This window comes from Ostrinia furnacalis, unplaced genomic scaffold (assembly GCF_004193835.3).
Source record: "Ostrinia furnacalis isolate ACB-3 unplaced genomic scaffold, ASM419383v2 OfSCF4153, whole genome shotgun sequence".
Lineage (NCBI taxonomy): Eukaryota > Metazoa > Arthropoda > Insecta > Lepidoptera > Crambidae > Ostrinia > Ostrinia furnacalis.
In genome coordinates, this window is record NW_021134392.1 from 455,581 (window position 1) to 476,765 (window position 21,185).

Below are 21,185 nucleotides of genomic sequence, written 5' to 3' on the forward strand. Positions count from 1 at the left end.
GACTGTCAGTTGTCAAATGTCAAGCAAGACACAGTTGACAGAAAGACAAAGATATCATATTGAATAGGTCTACGCACTGTAACAAGGACAGCAAGCCTAGACAGTTGTTGTAACTTGTAATAATAGAGGAATTAATTCCTCTATGCTTATAATGGTATAAAATGTCTAGAAAAATAGTTGTTAAGAAATTATCAGTGAGTGAGTAAACAACTAACGTGAAAATTGTGGTTGCAAATCAGTCGGGGCTGCCCTGCCACGCGCCTGTGTACAGGTACACACGAGTGCCACGCTCGGTCGATCATCGTCGCAATCAAGTTTTATTGTTCCAACAGCACTGTTATTCGTCTTTAATAATGAAAAATCGTAATATTTAGGAATAATAATTAACTGTAGTAAGTCTATATTTTAAAAAACTACATTTTTTAAATTAATTTAAAATACTTATGACAACAAGCTGTAGCAAAAAAATTATTTTAGCTAATTACTTACTTCACCGTGTCTATTTTCCGACACTACCTCTTTTAAAACTGTTTATCCAATTTCAAATTATCGCAATACTGAAGTTCAATAGTAAGTACAAATACAAACAGCACTAGATTAACGTTTACCAATCGTAAATTACAATCAATGCTTATTAAAATTAAGTTTTTATTTATTTTACTTAAACAACCCTGACGCTTGAGCGGGGTGAGGTAGATCAGATCTGAACACAAAAAAATTGGCTCCCCTCTATCTGGCAGAATCTTGTTACGCAGAAATACATTTGGCATAACTGACTTGGCATAATCTTCTTTAACCGAATATTTATAAGGCATAAACATTGTTAAATACATATCATCGTTTGGCAGAATGTATATATACCCGAATTTTCAATAGCATACTTTTAAGATAGCAGAATTTTATTGGGCATAATTTCGATTACGGGACTATTCCCACCTCTCGTTCCCACCACTGCAACTCCTGTGTAGCCAGGATCTACAGCTTGACCGCCACAAAAACCCAACCAATGAAGGTCAAGTTTGTCCCGGGGGAAAGTTAAACTGTCATTGGACCCGCAACGAAATTAATCAGAAGAACATAGGAGGAGTTCGAAATTAAGGTTCGACTTCCCTCCATTGCAAAGCGGATGACAGGTGACAAACAAAGGTTTAAAACCTTTAAGAAAAAGATTATGCACCACGGACAATAAATTAAATTAAGGGGGCCTATCTTATGAGCAATTAGCAACTACCTGCCAATAATATTTTTCACAAAATCGCTTAAAAGCACGGAAATTTTTCCTTGTCGCGACAAGATCGGTGTAATAAATTGCGGAAACAGATGTATGTTGTATTGAATTAAGCATTATATCACGTTCATGTTTCCAAAGATCACACTCCCACAAGATATGATGGGCAGACTGCTCATGACTGACATCATCAGTGGAACACTCGCAAAAAGGAGACGGAACTAGTTTGAATTCGTGAAGTTTATGTTTAAAGTTGTCCCGTGACGTGAGGAACTGCGACGAGCAATGGTCGATTTCTAACCATCGCCTAGTTAGACGTTCGCGTACATTCGGGAAGAATTTATATAAGTGACGTCCTTTGACTGACGTATCCCATCTTTTTTGCCATTCATTAAGTAATTCTTCTTCAACGACTTCTCGGGAATCAAATAACCGACTTATTTTAGAACGATCGCGGCTATTTAAGAAATCGGAGGTTATATTTTCCCTTGATGCGAAGTACATAGTCGCACGCTTTTGTACCTCTAAGTCGACCGGCAGTACACCAGCCAGGACTGGCAGAGCCTCCGTGCTCACAGTTCTGTAAGCTTTGCAAAGAAAAATCAATGCAAGGCGTTGACTTTGGAGTAGTTTCCGTCGAGCGGTTCCTATAGTAACTCTGTCAGCCCAAACTGGTGCACCATAGCAAATGGAGCTTAAATAAGTGGCCGAATATATTACTCGGAGGATTTTAAACGTTAGACCCCTCGTCGAGGTTGAAATGTGACTTAAGGCTTATAAGTTCTTTTTAGCTTTTTCACAGATCTGTTTAATGTGCTCGACAAAACTAAAGTTTTTCTCTAAAATTAGTCCGAGATAGTAAACAGATTCCCGTTTTTTAACAGTTATTTCATTGAATTTAATGCGAGGCAAAACTTTAAGATTACCTTTTAATAGAAGCTGATAAGTTTTATGAGGGGCAAAGTGCAAACGATTCCGGTCTCCCCATTGAGATAATAAAGTCAAGCATGTATCCGCTAGATTTTCAAGTTTTGATCTAGTGTCAGCCTCTATTAAAAGGAGACCATCATCATCGTACCCGGTTAACGAACAGCCTTCGGCCTTCGATTATTTCGATTAGCATAATGTTTCTTTAGCATCACGATTATTTGACACCATTATTTAATGGTATTCCAATAGTGAGATACGGCTAACATTTAGAGTGCCTACCGAACTTTTGGATTTGCGGGTTTTTTTAGTGAATAGAGTCCAGCCTAAGACGTCCTTTTGTCAGTGTAAGATCGACATGATCTGCCCCCCTAGACAAAACGCACTTTTTGATCGAATCGAAAATCGAATCCGTCAAAACTCCATACAAAAAAAGGGCTTTTCGACCACTTTTCGACTGGTTTGCGATTATAATTTGCACTTTGTCTAGACCCACTAGTTTTCAAATGTACTAACGAAGATAATTTTTTAAAAAACTTGTTGGACAACAAAGCTATAGGTTAGGTGTTGGACTTGCGACCTTACACAGCGTGAAGGCGAGTGAGCGAGCGAAGCGAACGTGTCGCGGCAGCGGCCGCCGAGCGCTAAGTCTAGAATCGCGTACGTAAATAGTTGATTTCCAATAAAAACTACCCATAAAACGCAACTTAACCTAAAAATTTCATTTTCAGTTTTTTCAGAAACTAAGTTTCCGATCTCCCCCGTTCACAGGGGGAGTTTCCCTACCCCCCTCTCTCCCTCCACCTCATCCCTACAACCCTTTAATAATGCGATAGAGGAATAAAAATTTAACCTTTAATAGTATGCCAAAAGACGATTCTGACTAACGCCCGTATTCACAAACGATGCTTGCTTGAGTGAAGCAGCAAATCAAAGGCACGGCTTTGAATAGAGCTCTGTGATTGGTTCGTGTGTCACCCTGTGCGTCCACGCGCACTGTAAGTTTGTGAATACGGGCGTAAGAACTTTCTGCGATGATGGTTCTGCTTTTTAATTATTCGGGATTTTTAAAGTAAGTCATCATCATTTTTAAAATAAGTAGGTAAATCATCTTTAAGCCTAAAGATGATTCTGCCTTACAAAATTATTAGTTTTGAAGGTATGCCAAATAAGTGTATTATGCCTAATGATTTTCTGAATATAGTTCCAAAATACTGAACTGTCCTATCGATGACATTGACAGCGGGGCGCCACCGTCAATACCGAATCGCTGGTTCCGATTTTTGCCATGTTGGAAACCTTAAAGTTGAACGATGGTAGCGCCCCCCTGTCATTGAGTTTGGTGGGACAGTTCAGCGTGGGTCATCTATACAGCAAGTTATAAAGAAGATTATGCCATCCGTTGTTATGCATAGTAAAATTATGATTAAAAAAGTTCTGCGAAAAAAGGTAAAACAAAAAAATTGCACTCTTGTGAGCGTAGTAGTAAGGTGCGATTTCGAATGCACCAGGTTCGTTGGAAATTTTGCATTATTATTATTACTATTTTATTCTTCTGTGGTTTTATTCTTGTCATTTTTAATTTTTAATCTGTGGCTCAAACTTGCGTCAAGTGTCAAGTTGCGTGCGTCTTTTCGTTCGATTCGATGATTGAAATTGTATTGTATGCTTGTTGTTGTCATAATTTTTGTACTTTGCGTATTTTTTTGTGAATTCCTTCTGTAAAAGTGCTTACATTAAGTAAGTTTCTCAATAAAACATTCGTGTACACGATATTATTGGAGCTTCCAAAGCACCACAACCGGGAAAATGTCAAGCACATCACAAAAGCATCGCAATTTTGTTGCGGAGCCTATGGGAGAAAAACCAGTCACTGATTTGGCTGGTGTCGGAGAAGTGTTAGGCAAAAGACTGGAAACTGCTGGATTTGATAAGGTATTATTACTATTCCTACTTAATTTTTTTTAGAAAGACTACCGGTAAATTGCAAGGTTAAATGACGTCATTGTGTTGTAAATTTTCTGTTTTCTTTCGAAAATCGCTCATTAGAAAAATTTCTTCGTCTATCTGTAGTAACTGACGTCATGGCCTCCAATGTCTTGACTGAATAAAACCATCAACATGTTTTTAAATTTATATTTCAATATTACCAATGATTTCCGACCACAAGTTGTGTAGCTGTTAGACTAGGCGCAGACCACCGATTTTTAGTTGGCCGATAGTGGGCCCGATTTTAATTTGTATGAAGAATCGGCCAAATCAAATCGGTGTAATGTGCCCATTTCCATACATGCCCATACTGATCAACTGCCCGACTAAACTATCGGCCGACGAAAAATCGATGGTCTGCGCCTAGGCTTACAGTCAAAACTCATAATCGATCAAAACCACCTTTGACTGATTTTTGCAGTCAGTGGTTTTGTCTGATGCCCTTGGTCAATATGCTTTAGTCAAAATCACTTTTGAGTGCACAAAATCAGCTGAAATATTGTTTAGCCTGATTTAAAATTTTACCAATCAGTCAAAATTCATACAAAATGTTATGATTAGTGTAAATTACTTGGAAATCATAAAAATGTGTTATAAAACCATTTTAAAGTGTAACATTACTGTGATATGTGCATACAAAATGATCACACCTATCTTAGCTAGTACTTTTAAGATAATTATCTAGGTATTCGTCAGGTAAAAGATAAATAGATTACCAATTTGTTTGGTCAGTACTCTAGTGGTTTAGACTAAAGCGATTTGTCAAAACCACTTTTGACTGAAAGAATCAGTCAAAAGTAGTTTTGACCGATTATGAGTTTTGACTCTAACATAGCTAAAAAATCTATTAGAAATGAGTTAGGTACCATGAATGAGTAACCCATTTCAAGGAATGCATCGAATTACAGTCACCCTGTTAGACTCAATCAAGATGATCATGACATTCATTAATTGTACATATTGATTCATATTTGATTTTTTTTATGTGACAGTAGGCAAACGAGCAGACGGATTTAAAATATGAATAAACCATAAAATAACTATATCCAAATGAATGCCTTGTTACATCAAATGATACTCTGGGAAACAGTATTCATTAAAATATAACATAGTAAAATATAATTTAACTAATAAACATTGTATGTGAAATACTTTCCATTTATCTTCTTTATGTTATCTTGTTTGTTCATTGTTACAGGCATATGTTGTACTGGGGCAGTTCCTCGTTTTGAAGAAAGACAAGGAACTTTTTCAAGAATGGATGAAAGAGACTTGTAGTGCCAACTCAAAACAATCAGCAGATTGCTATCAATGTTTGAAGGACTGGTGTGATGAATTTCTGTAAATAATTTACTATGGGTTTATTTTTAAGTTTTACATTTTGATAAAGTAATAAATAATATTTTTTTACGAAATGTACATAGGTATATGTGTGTAATAAATAAGTAAAACATTGTCAATTTTCGACCAAAATATTGTAATTAGCACATTGTATGGCATTCTTTTTTTATGTCATTTAAAAACCAATGTAATTATCCATAGTTAATACAATAAATAAGTAATAAATAGGAATCCCTGATACATTTTCTTCTTATTTTTACTTGTTATGTCCTCAAATATGTATGTGAAGAAATTGTTTCTCTAAGATGTTAAACACTAAACAATTTTTTCTCTACCCTATGAAATTTTCTTAACCCTTGGCATGCCTGGTGGGCATAAGTTACACGCTATGCCTGGTGGGTCTGTCAGACCCCGATTTCAAAATAGCTTTTTTTTCTATAAATTTTATTATGTAAGGTGATTTAATGATTCAAAACGCATGCTTAAAGGGCAAAAAAGAGATAGTAAAAAAAATCACTATATAAATTAATACTCATACTACACACACATACTCATTTTTAAGCAACATTTCGAGACTATAACTTTGTTAACATATAATTAGTATTAAAAGTAATGAGATCTTAATCAGACTTTAATCCAGTGTAAGGCTCTATCATATACTTAATCTAAATAACAAAATAATTAGTCTTCATCACTTTGTAAAGCTTTGGTTTGGTAACACTTTGCGCATTGAAAAATCGAGTGGTCAAGACAAATGTGACTACTACATGTCTCACAAATGTACTGGGTTTTCCGATTTTTTTTCGCGGTACAGACGTGGCATCTGCGCTTTATTCCAGGAGTTGATTTTTTTAACGGTATTCTCTATCTTTGTAAAACAAAGATCAGTGGAAAGGCGAATACTCGATTTTCTTGATTGCAAATGTGGTGTGTAGTCGCAAGGATGGACAGAGGCACATCCATTTCAGAATCCGAAGAGGTGGAGCCTGCATCATTTTCTTCCTCCTCAGAAACAGCTTCTTCATCCTCTAGAGCAGCGGTTCCCAAACTTATTTAGTCTACTGCCCACTTTGAGATTAAATAATTTTTAGCGCCCCCCATTTTTGTAGTCGAGAGTCGAGCTCAGTCGGTGTCTAAGAGTCCTCCTAGTAGATGACGCCTCCTAAGCCTCTACACAACGTCCCGATTTCTTTTCTGGGTCTCTTACCGCCCCCCTTTAAGCCTGCAGCGCCCACAAGGGCGCGTTATCGCCCACTTTGGGAAAGACTGCTCTAGAGCAACGTCAAACTCTTCTCCACTTGAATCAAATGCAACTAAGTCTTCCTTATTCAACTCTTGGAATAATAAACTAGTTATATATCCTCGTCTGTTAGGTGTTTATTCATGATTAAACTGAAAAAAATTAAAATATGATAATGTTATGTACAAACTAATATTATTTAACGGACAAATGCCAATATTCATAAGACTAAAGAAAAATAAATACTTACAAAATAAAGTCACGCCGTATGCCTGGTGGGGTCTGCGGGACCCGCGCGCACTTTATGCACTTCCTTTTACGCTCGTAGCTCGCCGCGGACTGGGGAAGCGGGCGGACTGCATTCCGCTGTTAGTAACGGCCAGCTACTAAAAACGGTGAGGCGCAAAATTCAAATTTAAACGAACTACAACGGTTCGCGCGTTGGTATGGGTCTGACAGACCCTACCAGGCATGCCAAGGGTTAACATTGTTTAAGTAGTGACAGGTTGGCAGTTCATATTAGTTATTTCATAACTTAGTATGTACGAAAACATCGAATGCCGTAATAAAGGTTTATATTAAACTAGCGGCCGCCCGCGACTTCGTACGCGTGGATCCTGTTTTACCCCCTTTTCCCGAATTTTCTTTGCTATAAACCTCACGGAGCCCGAGACCTTTCCAACGAATGCAAAACCGTGGAAATCGGTTCGTGCGTTCTAGAGTTATAGCGCCAGGGAGGAAAACCCGACTTATTTTTATATAGTAAGATTATTAAACGTGACATCGTCTTGTGCTTCTTCTCATTTTCTTCTTTTTGTCTCCTGTTCTTCTTCTGCTTTTCTTCTTTATAACTTCTTCTTCGTTTCATCTTTTTATCTATTCTTCTTCATATCATGATCATCTTTTTTTTGTCTCCTGTACTGCTTTTCTTTGTCTCTTCTTATTCTATTCTTCTTCTCATTATTACTATCTTCTTTTTTTTTCTTCATTGTATGTAGGATGTATAATACAGTGTGAATCACGTTAAAGTGTACATATGAATTAAAGTGAAACTAGACCTATTTTTATCGACAAAAAAGAGGTCAATTTTTTTTTTTTTATAATTTTTTTTTCTTTCAATTATTGTAAAGAAAACGTAAAAATTTTTTAACTTCGAAAACCACCTGTTATAGGGGCATTTTTTAAAGAAATGTATGAAATTACCAAAAAAAACACGAATTTAAAAACAGATTTTTTTCAAAAAGTATCATTTTTTATTATTTGTTGCCATTTTCTGAGTATTTTATGTATTTTTTAGTATTGTCTGTTATTTAGCATTATTACTGTTTTTTATCAGGATATACCTCTTAGTTTAAAAGTTATTACGTTTTCTTTACAATAAGTAATTGAAAGAAAAAAAAATCTATATATTTTTTTTAAATCTCAAAAAATTTTTGACCTCTGTTGTCGATAAAAATAGGTCTAGTTTCACCTTAATTCATATGTGCACTTTATCGTGACTCACACTGTATAAGAAGTAGGTGAGCAGAAGACACAAAGAAGAAAAGCATGAAAGACAGAAGACGCAAAGAATAAAATAGAAGAAGACGATATGAGCCACGGAACATAGAATTTCTATTTATGTGTTATGAGTACCTATTCGATGTTATGCCATTCGATGAAACTGCTTTCGTTACGTTTTTGCATCAGAATAACAATACCTGCAACCTGAAATCGAACCCACAACCTTCAGCCGAAGCCCACCCGCCCGAATATCGTAAATCTTAACCGTAAAAAAGGTTTTCAGCGATTGCTTAAATGGGTAGGTACCTACTAACTATTATAATAATAGATATTTTATGGGGTGTGTTTCTATGAGTTCAACAGTGATTAATACCTAATATTCGATTTGCTTTATACGTATTTGCATCTTTTACACGAACCTACTCTGAATTAGATGTTACACACGACAGCACAGTTTGTTGCAAACGCACCTAACAACTGCACAAGAACCCACAGTGGTTACGTTGACGTGCCGGCGTCTGTACCTACCTACCTATAACTTGCTTATAATATAGAGGTACACACCTGTATACATACACACCCACACCACCAGTCGTTGTAAATAGTATAATATGACATACATAGTATACCTACTAGCTTTCTGCCCGCGGCTTCGCCCGCGTGGAATTTTGTCTATCACAGAAAAACTTTATCAAAAACCGAGATAAAAACTATCCTATGTCCTTTCCCGGGACTCAAACTATCTCTATACCAAATTTCATCAAAATCGGTTCAGTGGTTAAGGCGTGAAAGACACGGCAAACAGAGTTACTTTCGCATTTATAATATTAGTATAGATTTTAAGATACAAGCTGTGCCCGCGATTTCGTAGGCGCGATAATAGTTTGTTTAATTTTTGCAACATTTGGGGGCACGGCAGTGCCCCCGCCCAAGTCAAGCGCGAAGCAAACACTGCCGTACCATCCTTTACTGGAACCATTTCGCCGCATTTTCAGGGCTCTATCTATTTGAGAACCTCTGGATAAGACCAGAACGCTGAAATTTTCGTTATCTAGTAAGCTATAATCACATACTTAAAATCCAAAATTTCAAGTCTGTAGGTCATTTAGTTTCAAAGTTAAGCGAAAGCAAAGTTTCGCATTTATGACACTCACTCACTTACTGACGATCATCAAAATAGAACTAGTACTTCCCATAAACTCAACTCAGAGAGCCGAAATTTGGTACAGAGTTAGGGTTTAATGACTACATAAAGAGAAAACTATAGAAACTAGGAAAATCGAAGATCTGGAGTAACACCACATTCATACTACTAGCGCCACACCGGCACCGTGGTGTTCGCCTATACCGCTCACCGCTAGATGGCGCTAGCACTTTGAGCGTCATTTTTCTGCACCGTGGTGTCCAGATTTTTTTTCCTTTCTAGATCGCCACGTCGATTAAGTTGAATGTTGTGTAAATATTTGAATTTAGTTGATTTCGTTTATTATATGGTGAGGATGGCTAAGGTTAAGTTATTAAAACAACTTTTGCTTTGTTGTCAAGGCCAAGTCACACAACACTAACTATAATAATAAAGAAATTGCAGTAAGGAACCATAGACTTGGCACGACTTTGTCTAGATTTCATTACTTTTTAGAGATAAACAAGCAGCTCCATCGAGACTTGGCTAGTTTTTTACAGAATGTTTTTGGTGGGATTTTTCTTTACTGCTCCGTCCGTTCCTATTAGCTGTTGTTATAGCGCCTAAAGCTTCCTCGATAAATGGACTATCCAACACAAAAATAATTTTTCAAATCGGACCAGTAGTTCAACATGCTAATCATGTTCAAGTAAACAAACAAACTCTTTATCTTCAACATTAGTATAGACACAATAGACTTACAATGTACCCAATGATAATATGCGCACGCGACGGCTACGCGGCTCCCGAAGCAACGTTTTATTATCATTCTCACGATAGAGCTCGAAGCGTGAAGTTGCGATGGCCACCAACTACCAAAATAACCCAGCCGTAGGAAATTTTATTGAATACTTAAGGATTCCAAGCGTGCAGCCAAATATTGATTATGGTAAGTACTTACATCTAATGTGTGTGATAACTTTATTAACTAAGTAGTTCGTCAATAGCATTGTGTTTCACAACACAACTCACGTCTTTTGTTTTGATCGAGGAAAACAGCTACAATCTTGCTACAATAATGTACCTACCTATGTTGAGAACATAGATTACTATACATACACAGATAAGGATTACTACAGGTTGAGAAAAATAAATAAATCTAAGTACCTACTTACATATGAATTCATGTCAGTTTATTAATTTAACGTTATAAAACTGAGAATTATTAGTTCGTAACTGTTAGATAGCACTGTGTACTAGCTACCTTTAATGGAGAGATAAAGAAACTTATTATAACTTTAGTTTTCTCTACAAGTTGCCATATTTATGTAAAAGCGATCACTCACACAGTGCTACGGTGTTTATCAACTCTCATCAACTGAACCGTCATCTTAGCATGGATCGTGTGGGCGGCAATTTTCAAAGTTTGTTCGACAACTTTAACGAATGTGATGCATTAAACTAAGCTTTTGTATTAGTAATTTTAGTAAAAAACAAAATGCATGTTTATTAATAAGTTCGGCAGTTACTTAGCAGTAAATTTAACAAATGAAAAATGAGCCTAACGTCGTTCTAACTTTCTTTTCTCTCATTGGAAGTCATTCCATCACCTCCCGTCTCCAACCAGCTCCACACAAAATCTTCCAGCCCCCTTCTTGTAAGAAGTCTCCTGCACCCTCCCAACTAGCGTTTTGCACCCCGACTGACCTAGCTGTCACCGAACAGTGGAACAGTTTATCAAAAACTCCCATTAAAATCTTTAAAAAACACATGAAACATAAAAAAATGATAAATTTTTGAATGCTAGGTACAAAAAAACTAGATGGTGAACACACCTTTTTAGGGTTCCATAATCCTGACAAGGAACCCTTATAGTTTCGATATGTCTGTCTGTCCGAGGTTTTGCTTGGAAACTATTAGCACCAGAGAAGAGCTGTAATTTTGTGGAGGTATGTATTAATCACGTCGACAAAACGGTAAACAGATCCATGTAATACCAAGTCGGTTATTAATTTATTCAGTCTCTACTTAAGCGACTTTCTGTCTTAATACGTCCAGTCCCTAAGACCACGATCGTGGTCCATAACAATTGAAAATCAATTGTGTCTGGAATGTCCGTACCTACTCGAAGCATTAAGTTGTTACGTAATAATTAACAGCATCTTATAGTGACGCATATCAATATTAAAAATCTTTAATAACGTTTTATATAAATATAGTTATTGATTGACTATAAGTACTATACGGTTAAGATACATCAGTTACTTAGTTTAGAGTAATAGTCATTTGACCCATGTACCTATTATAAAATTTCTTAACCAGTAATTAAAATCCTTAGGAGAAAATATGAAAAGTGACTTTAGATGAAGTAATTGCTTGCTTCTGAAATCAGGCGCGGATCCACCGTTGTGGGCACTGTGGGCATGCCCACAACCCTAATCTGCTTGTTTTAAATATGATCTATTGATAAGATCGATAGGCATGAATGTATGTCCGGGCATGTAGTGATCCAACTCTCACTTTGCTCATTTTTGGTGGCTGTGCCCACAACCTTTTTTGAGGGCTGGATCCGCGCCTGTCTGAAATATATTGTGGTAACAACGGACAACTAAGGAACCCTACACTGCGTGTGGCACGACACGCACTTGGCCAATTTTTTTTCACTTTATATTGGCTCACCTAAAGTTATTTACCCGAAATCGTTCTTACTTCTTCCTAACGATTTCAAATCCGAATGATCCCTCTTCCTAAAATTTTTCATCCTAAAGTTTTCATTCATACTATTTGTAGTGCTACCGGCGATGTTCATAACACTCATGTTTCCGAAAATTTTAATTAATAATATCATTTAAATATATTTAAACTCCTACTGTTTTTTATCATAACACTTTTATCCCTAAACATTACCATAATATTTTCACTCATACCATAGAATAATAATAAATACTACGTACAGAAGTACGTTCTTCGCGAATGAAACGTAAGGCCACAGTTCTAACCTAACCTAAACCAATAATAATGAATAGACCGATTCGTTTCTGGAACTTGACTGAATGACTGGAGCGGGACTCTGGCTTCGCTCGCTCGGCTGGTGCGTTGTGGTCACAGTTCTAACCTAACCTAAACCAATAATTATGAATAGGACCGATTCGTTTCTGGAACTTGACTGAATGACTGGAGCGGGACTCAAGCAAGTATACGTGCTAATGCCAGCAAACTTGAACTTTAATATATCGTCAAAGAAAGAAATCTAAACAAAAAAGATATGGCTTTGAATAATAGTGTAAAATATGGTTATGTTTAGAAAATCTAGGAGAACAAAATTAAATAAAAGTATAATAGATGTTTATTGCTAATGACATTATGAAGTTGAATGATTCGGAATTATGAACATTAGAGACAGAGTAGTTAGGAATTGTGATTGTTAGGATGAAAAATTTTAGGAAGAACATTTTCGGACTTCCAATTTTCGGAGTTGAAAATTTAGGTGAATTTTGGCGCACCCACCTAAAAACCGATGTTAATACCTTAGCTTTAAAGTCAACTAGCCTAGGCGTAATAGTAGGGCCACCTATTACTTATTCGGGATGAATTCGCGTTTGATAGAGTCATATGTTCAATTAATCACAACACCTACTAGGCTAGTTGTCTTGTGAAATGTTTTATTCCAGTGGATTTGTCGATAAAATTGATCATTTACTACACCCTAACGGGTCGGACACTGTGATCTGACACACTGTATTTCATTTTTGTATTATTCATTAGGTACTGTTGTAAAAATCTTTCTCTCAAATACTTAATTAGTTCCGGTAAATTATTTATGTTTGTATTGTACCTAGGTAGTTATGTACGCACAAAACATACAGCTATGTTCTGTGATTGTACGGGAATCGAACCCGTAACCTCTGACAGCGTTAGGTAGGTACCTACATAATATTGTTCTGTGATAGGTAGGTAGGTACTACTAGTATTACTACCTCGTTTACTAGGAAACTTCCTAATTACAAGTTTGTACACAGTAATTAAGTTAGTAACCAAAATTAAATGGTAAACAAGACAGTAAACATTATCATAGATTATTTAAAATACCTCCTTCATTAATTTTAATCATTATTAGACCTACTTAATCACGCATCTAGATTTTCTAGATAGGTAGGTACCTACATACTATAGTAGGTAGGAAACCTAGGTTTAGTCCGCGCGTAGGATGTAGCAAATTAGATCATGATAGGACCCTCGCCTCGGTGCTAGTCGGGCGAGTGAATGATATTATGAATTGGATAAGTGTCAATCTAGGTAATTTTAGTAATGTAACTATTATACACGACGTATCTACTTATAGTAGTGAGATTTAAGTACTTAGGGCCATGGCCATTGCCCCCTCCTCTGCCATACCTACATTATATTCGATTACTCTAAAAAATCTAAATGGAACACTGCATGTTATAATAATTGTGGTGGCTTATTTACCTATTATTAACCGATAACCATGTTTCCAATACCTATCTCTTTTTAGGCAGGTGTGTCGAGTTCCTTCGAAAACAGGCCACAGAAATTGGTCTATCAATAAAAATCTATGAAGTGGTAAAAACAAAGCCTATCGTGGTTTTGACGTGGCTTGGGCAGGATATATCACTTCCTTCAGTCCTGCTGAACTCGCATATGGACGTCGTACCCGTCTTTGAGGTAATATTGTGGCATGATATTTTGGGTGACTAATGCTGCTTCTATTCACAAGAAAATGAGAGGATTCGTTCGGAATTCGGAAGCGAGTCGCTTCACTGAGTCGTAACTTCTTAGTTGAAGTTATCAAAGTTTTTAAATGTTTCAGAATAGCTGGACGTATCCACCCTTTAGCGGGCATATCGACAAAGAGGGCAAAATTTTTGCCCGAGGGTCTCAAGACATGAAGTGTGTTGGTATTCAGTATCTGGAAGCTATTAGGAGGCTAAAAGAATCAGGAGTAAACCTAAAGAGAACATTACACATCTCCTTTGTGCCAGGTGGGTGAATACCGTTCCTCCCTACTTTTATCTTATGAGAATCACAGTAGGTATCTAACTTACCTGGTAGTACCAGTAGTACGTAATTCCCTACATCATAAGATGTGGGATCATTCCATCTGACACCTTTACCAATCACGAATTCAGGACAATTGAGTCCAAAAGGCAAGAAAAGTCGTGACGACAAGCCGTTCGTGTGATACTACTTACCTAAGGTGAAGCTTATAATTTCCGGATAGTACCTAGGATCTATTAATTTGATCGTTCATTAATTAACATAAGTGTCCTCATAGAATAATTCTGATTTGATCCTAAATAATTGTGTAAGTATTTATTGATTTAAAATAGATGAGGAAATCGGGGGACATGATGGCATGGAAAAATTTGTTCTGACTGAAGATTTTAAGAAATTAAACGTGGGATTTGCTCTGGACGAAGGAATGGCTAATCCAACTGAAGATTTTATTATTTTTAATGGAGAAAGGAGCATTTGGCGTGAGTTATACACCTTATTGTTATTTTTTCAATAAGTACCTCTAGCACGAAAACGACTTCGAAAGGCCATTAAAAGATTGAGTAGGTACCTATGAAAACGAATCTAATTTTGACAGTCAAGGTTGAATTCGAAGGTTGGGTATCGAATTAGTCAAACACACGCATACGATCTGAAAACGAAAGTTTTTCGTGCTGGAGGTACGACTCAGAATTACCTATTCTATTTTTCGGATAAGTAATAAAAAAATCACTAGCTGTATCATCTACGCAGGCTCGAGCCTACTCCCAGTCTACTGAATTTTTCTATTGTTACTTCAGCCTACTTCACCAATGATATACCTACCTAAATTATTTCAGAAACTCATGTTCACTGCACTGGACAACCCGGTCACGGATCTTTACTCATACATAACACTGCTGGTGAAAAGGTAATCACTTTTAAATTATTATTTGTACCTACCTGCCTTAATAAATTGTTAGTTTGTTAGGATGCATTAGGTTTAACAACCGTAATAGGTAATAATTAGCAACAAAAACGTGCACATAAAAAAGAAATCAAATCGAATACCGACTTCTATTGCAGTTTGCCTACCTAATGTTGCAGACCAAGAGCTACATTAGCAAAATCCCAACTAATATTATAAATGCGAAAGTAACTCTGTCTGTCTGTCTGTTACGCTTTCCCGCTTAAACCTTGCAACCGATTTTGATGAAATTTGGCATAGAGATAGTTTGAGTCCCGGGAAAGAACATAGGATAGTTTTTATCCCGGTTTTTGAAACAGGGACGCGCGCGATAAAGTTTTTCTGTGACAGACAAAATTCCACGCGGGCGAAGCCGCGGGCGGAAAGCTAGTTTTCTATAACCTGCATACGGAATCATAATACTTGGAGATGTATTCATTAAAAACTTCGCGTTCTTTTAACTAACTATCCATCACCAAACAGCTTTAATTACTTAATACCCAAAAACCTGTTTGTTAGGTATTTCTTTTGTAGTAAATAAATTGTAGTGTAGAAAAAAAAATGTAGTAAACTCACAGTAAAATTACTGAGGGGTGTCTTTTTTCAAAATTCCACACACAAGCCCCATAACTTAATGATTTATATTTCAGTTAAGGTACATAATCGATAAGTTCATGGATTTGAGAGAGCAGCAAAAGAAAATACTTGAAAGCGACTCGAAACTTACTATTGGAGATGTCACAACAGTAAATCTGACTCAAATATACGTAAGTATCTTTAATTTCTAGCAGTAAGTTGTTATGTCACTTTTATGTTAAAATACACATTTACTTAGGTAGGTACCTACTCAATTTACCTAACTTTTTAAATCTACTACAGGGCGGAGTTCAGTCCAACGTGATACCTGAAAAATTGACAGTCGTTTTTGATATAAGACTGGCTGTTACAGTTGACCACACACAATTTGAAAACATGGTGAGTACATAATTTTTGCGAGTAAATCTGTTTGTAAAGCTATCTATACCAACTTTCTTGACTCCTCCTAAATTTCAGATTAAAAGATGGTGTAGCGAAGCGGGCGATGGTGTAACTTTTGAATTTGAACAAAAAAACCCTAACGTGGAATGTACGAAACTGGATGCTACAAATCCATTTTGGATGGCATTCAAAAGCGCTGCTGATGAAATGTAAGTTACGTTCGCCGGAGAACCGAAAATGTCGAATTTCTCCAATAGCTTTGTAAACATGACCGACTGGAAGAAATCTCTTTATAGATAAAAGCTGTCTCTCACAGTAAAGTACATTATTACTTATGTAAAGATAAATTACTTATTTTGATGATTATTTTCCAGGAAGTTGAAATTAGATTGCAGAATTTTCCCAGGCGGCACCGACAGCCGTTACATCCGACGCGTTGGGATCCCGGCCCTCGGCTTCTCCCCCATGAACAACACACCGGTGCTACTACACGACCACGACGAGTTTCTTAAGGCTGATATCTTTCTTAAAGGCATCGACATATACGTAAAACTTATTACTGCTGTTGCCAACGTATAAACGATATGATTGTAATCTAATCGTTATCTTGATGACACCATGAGCACGAGCTCTGGCACGAGTCTTCCTCAGTCGAGTTAAAGAAAGATAATATTTTTTTCTGAACTCTTTCAGATTTCGATTATTTTGATACTAACCAAACCTGCTTTTTAACTGATTGATAAATTATCATTGTTAAATACATAATTATTAAAATTATGTTAGTTACGTTATTATAACTACATTATATGAATTATTTTATCTAATAATATTTATGGCATTACGGTGGTAGGTACGAGTAAGTATGTAATCTGTTGTTATTTCAATAAAGTTATTTGCATTAACTAACTGTCTCGCATTAATTTAAACACGTACCTACCTATCTGCATTCTGCGTAGGTGAAACAAAACACGATTTTACGAATACATAGATAAGATACAAGAGAAAACATAATTTAGTAGTCCTCTAGTCTAAAACTAGGGAAAAATTGGAGCTTTAAGGGACGCAGTGTGTACACGATAGTGCCTCTCATTCCCTTACGAATCAGGCCCAGCCAGCAGCAGGTGCAGGGGAGTCCAAGACACTAATACAAGGTGTCTCAAAAGAAAGTTTATATTTAGTGGATCGATTAAAAAAAAAGTAAGCCGTGTATCGAAAAAATGTTTAGTAACTATTAAAGTACACATTTTGGGAATTTATTTCATAAAAATAATATTGTCCAAATGTAGACCCTCGCGTTCGTAGCACTCATTTAATCGAACAGTAAAATCACTTATGACGGCTCAGGCAGGTAAACTCAGTAATGGCTGCCATTTCAAGACGGATATTTTCTTTCAAATACGCCAGGGAAGTTTGTTTAGTGGCTTAAACTTTAGATTTAAGTTAATTCCATAGGAAAAAGCCCATAGTGGTTAAATTAGGACTGTGTGGAGGCCAATTGATGTCATCTCTCCTGGAGATCAATTTTCCAAAGAAAATTTCACATGACCAGCCTCTGATTGGCTTCTTGGGGCTTTAACTCTTGCATCAATTGATTTTTGTAGGAGTGTAGTTTTACGTCTTTGTGAAAAATGCGGTGTAATGATGATCTATGCACATTTAAAGCACTAGTGCGCTTCCGAATTGAAGGGTTCGGGTCGTCACGAGCGGACTGATTAACACTCCACGTTTTCTACCGTTTTTGATGACGATAGTTGCCCGGATTTTTACTATTCCAGCGTTGTACGGGTCTCTTAAAACTTTTTGGCCCATTTCCTAATAAGAAGAATGCTTGCAGCATCATTTAAGTGGCGAAATCTACGCGCTGCAGTCGCAGAATAACCATTTTAGTAAAATTCTCGTAAGGACAACGCGCGGTCTGTTCCCGAGAAATACTCCATAGCACCTAAATTCCCAAGAGCCAGGCTACTGATTGTCATAACTAATCAAATGTAAACTTTCTTTTGAGACACCTTGTATAACAAGTGGTAGGTATCTCTACTTCTAAGATTATTTTTTTCTTAGAATTCTAAGACTACGTTAACGTCAAAGATAACGTCAAACGTAATAAAAAAATACTCAGTTGCCTAGCACCCCTCTTCACGCGCGCTGTTTGATAAAGCCGTAGTAAATGTTGCCTGCTTCAGTTAAAATTAATAAAGTTCTGAGAAAGGGAGAAACGCGCGCGTCACTATGAAATAGGCGTGTTGACACCACTTTCAAAACTGTAAAAACGAGACTCCCATAGATTTTGTATGGCGACACATACAAGCAAGAGTAGTCACTGTTTTGTAAAACTTATTTAACTACTTTTTTCAATTACAATGCAAACAAAAAATGACAAATAGTCTATTAACGAGGGCCCGGGCGAAGTCTCTTACGAAAGATAATAATTAAGTAGGTACATACATACACTGAGATTGATTGATAGTGGTGAAAAGTGAGGCTCCCATACAAAAAAAAGCAAATGACAGTTTAAAACAAGATACTTAATATATTATTTTTATATATCATCATAACATTATCATATTGTTGAACTAGTAGTTGTCATACTAGTAAACTCAAGTAACCATTATATTGTATCAGCCCAAAAATAACAATACATATCTACATAATATATTTGTATTGATCTAAAGCTCTTTGAGCTATATTTTATGCCATTACTACTACAAAGAATATGAAAAAAAATATTAATACACCAAAAATTTTAAACATAAGAGCTCTGTTCCCTGTTACACTCTGGAAATATTTTAGAATTTCTCTGTGACCAGCTTCTACATTCATTTCTGCTTCTTGAATATTAGCATCAATTCTACCAATAGCTTCATCTTGTTCTTTTACCATATGTGCCAATTGTTGAAAAATGCCACCAAGCTCAACTATGGTGCTCTCAATATTATGCATAGTCTCTGCTCGTTGCTGAACATATGAGTCTGTGTCATCTCTTAGAGCTAGTTGTTGTGTTTGCGCCTGGAGGCTGGTAGATGCATCTCCAAAATCAATACTAACTTCATCTTGCTGAAGCAATGTTGGCACTTCTGACACCACTGGTGCTACTCTGGAGAACTGTTCACGTCTATTGTTTTGATGCTTCAAGTTTTCAGACCTCACCTCAAGAACCTAAAAGTAATGAAAGCATTTGTTTAGATTTGATAGCATTTACAATTTTATTGGCAGATTTTTTTTAATGCCAGAATAAGTAAGAAATGTTTCCCACTCTATGCAAAGCTTAATAACATCTTGAATTAAATAAATGAACACTGTCCAATCTCCTGTTAGTGGCTACTGCTGCTTAAGGTACTTAAACCTAGATACTGTTCAAAGAAGAATTTTATTTGTACCTGCTTGAATTGACTGCTCATTGATGCTAGACGAGACTGTAATGCAACAACTACACTCGAAGAATGACTGTGCATACTGCGTCTCCCCCTGGGCATTTCTCCCAATCTAGCTATCTGTTGATTTAGAGAACTGAGGTCTCCCTTGATGATGTATGTTAACTCTTGAATTTCAGTGGGTCGATCATCAAATAATGATTTTTTTTTGGCCACTGGAAAGAAATAAAACATAGTTTTAAACAGGTGTTAATTAAAAGTTAACATTCACACTGCTTAGACAATTAAGTAAATGTTCAATGAGGTACAGATGATTCATTAGGTATAATAAGTAAGCAATTATACAAAACAAAAATAATGCAACTTACACATAGCAAGTTTTTCCAGTTTAGTGTATGTACTTGTGATATTCTTGCTAATTACTTTAGCCATACTCATAAATTGAGAGTACGTTTCGAGAACTGCAGCTTTTCGTTCATCTCTAACAACTGGTCGGGATAACGTTCGACCTTGTAAACTGCGAACTGTGGCAATAAATTCATTGGTCCTATCTCGAGCTGCCATCACTGATTCAAATACAAACTCCTGAAGGAAATCAAATTTGTAATCTTCTTCAACAGCGGTATTCACAGATTGCGTGTTATAGTAATGGCTGGTTACAGGTGTGTACGATTTAGATTGTTGAGATCCCTTTTTGTCCAATTTATCGTATGTATCTAAATTAGTCTCTAGATCCGTAGCAGATCTATCAGTCACACCTCCGATGTTTCGACGACGAGGAAGCATTGCATTCTATGGACAACTTTACAGAGGAAATTATTAAAACCTTCCCTCATCAAATACTTGAACATTGAACAGATACAACACAACACCATACACTTCGTGAGGTAGTTAGCTCAGATTAAGGACCAAGCAAAAATTCGATTTAATTATTAGCACTTAAGCCACATTTATTAAGCATTGTTTCTGTTTTAAAAATTAGTCAAATGGTACAAGATTTCGATTGAAAGACAGACATTGAGATTTTGTGACATTTCTGACACGTCACCAATCCTCACAACATAGATTATCACATTTCGCCAAAGATAATATAAATCTCCAAGCACGCACACGGCACACGATCGTCATGCTTCATTTACATTCCAGCTGAAGTGCAATTCGGTATCACGCTAACAAAGACGAAACAACTACTAATAACAAGTTACACAGTTGTTGAACTACTGTTATACATCGAAGACTACTAATAAAAATATTTTTGACATAAACCTTGTACAACAGTGTATTAAGTTGTATAGATGACCTGTGGGATATGATGTTCATCCACAATAAGGAAGCTAAATGTTAGTGCTTCCTTCCGAGCGGGTGTTGTGCTCGGGGACCAAGGTCCAATTTATACCATCTTGGTTTGCCTATATATACTTGGCAGGATATAAAACTCCGTCACCGCGATGCAGGTTTGTATGAGCGGCGGTGTGTGCCATAGTGAAGTAGTAACTGCGCCATCTGTTGGTCACTAGTTTGTA

General features: G+C 36.5%; 3 protein-coding genes and 1 long non-coding RNA gene across 4 annotated transcripts; 2 read left to right on the forward strand and 2 right to left on the reverse strand.

Moving 5' to 3' along the window:
* The first annotated feature begins 3,758 nt into the window (after window positions 1-3,758).
* On the forward strand, window positions 3,759-5,685 carry baf (barrier to autointegration factor). The gene is made up of 2 exons (XM_028313104.1): window positions 3,759-4,090; window positions 5,343-5,685. The coding sequence occupies exons 1-2, from the start codon at window positions 3,965-3,967 to the stop codon at window positions 5,487-5,489; spliced, it is 273 nt and encodes a 90-aa protein (XP_028168905.1). The 5' UTR covers window positions 3,759-3,964; the 3' UTR covers window positions 5,490-5,685.
* On the reverse strand, window positions 5,615-7,364 carry LOC114358932 (uncharacterized). The gene is made up of 2 exons (XR_003656402.1): window positions 6,976-7,364; window positions 5,615-6,877 (listed from the first exon to the last, which is right to left on the reverse strand). It is a non-coding gene; the product is annotated as an uncharacterized LOC114358932 (long non-coding RNA).
* A 2,799-nt stretch (window positions 7,365-10,163) lies between these two features.
* Window positions 10,164-16,996, forward strand: LOC114358927 (aminoacylase-1). Its single transcript, XM_028313100.1, has 9 exons — window positions 10,164-10,300; window positions 13,868-14,037; window positions 14,183-14,354; window positions 14,703-14,849; window positions 15,207-15,277; window positions 15,964-16,080; window positions 16,193-16,288; window positions 16,367-16,500; window positions 16,666-16,996. Exons 1-9 carry the CDS (start codon window positions 10,213-10,215, stop codon window positions 16,868-16,870), a joined length of 1,200 nt encoding a protein of 399 aa, XP_028168901.1. The 5' UTR covers window positions 10,164-10,212; the 3' UTR covers window positions 16,871-16,996.
* Window positions 16,997-18,846: 1,850 nt separating this feature from the next.
* Syx5 (syntaxin 5) lies at window positions 18,847-20,793 on the reverse strand. Its single transcript, XM_028313101.1, has 3 exons — window positions 20,031-20,793; window positions 19,669-19,877; window positions 18,847-19,447 (listed from the first exon to the last, which is right to left on the reverse strand). The coding sequence occupies exons 1-3, from the start codon at window positions 20,446-20,448 to the stop codon at window positions 18,980-18,982; spliced, it is 1,095 nt and encodes a 364-aa protein (XP_028168902.1). The 5' UTR covers window positions 20,449-20,793; the 3' UTR covers window positions 18,847-18,979.
* Window positions 20,794-21,185: the final 392 nt, after the last annotated feature.

Bases quoted from the DNA above. Each gene is read 5' to 3' on its own strand.
- baf (XM_028313104.1), top strand. From the start codon at position 3,965: ATGTCAAGCACATCACAAAAGCATCGCAATTTTGTTGCGGAGCCTATG. The intron at 4,091-5,342 runs GTATTATTACTA...TCATTGTTACAG, and splicing joins AAACTGCTGGATTTGATAAG to GCATATGTTGTACTGGGGCA.
- LOC114358927 (XM_028313100.1), top strand. From the start codon at position 10,213: ATGGCCACCAACTACCAAAATAACCCAGCCGTAGGAAATTTTATTGAA. The intron at 14,038-14,182 runs GTAATATTGTGG...TAAATGTTTCAG, and splicing joins ACGTCGTACCCGTCTTTGAG to AATAGCTGGACGTATCCACC. The intron at 15,278-15,963 runs GTAATCACTTTT...TTTATATTTCAG, and splicing joins ATAACACTGCTGGTGAAAAG to TTAAGGTACATAATCGATAA.
- Syx5 (XM_028313101.1), bottom strand. From the start codon at position 20,448: ATGCTTCCTCGTCGTCGAAACATCGGAGGTGTGACTGATAGATCTGCT. The intron at 19,878-20,030 runs GTAAGTTGCATT...ATTTCTTTCCAG, and splicing joins ACTGGAAAAACTTGCTATGT to TGGCCAAAAAAAAATCATTA. The intron at 19,448-19,668 runs GTACAAATAAAA...CATTACTTTTAG, and splicing joins TGAGCAGTCAATTCAAGCAG to GTTCTTGAGGTGAGGTCTGA.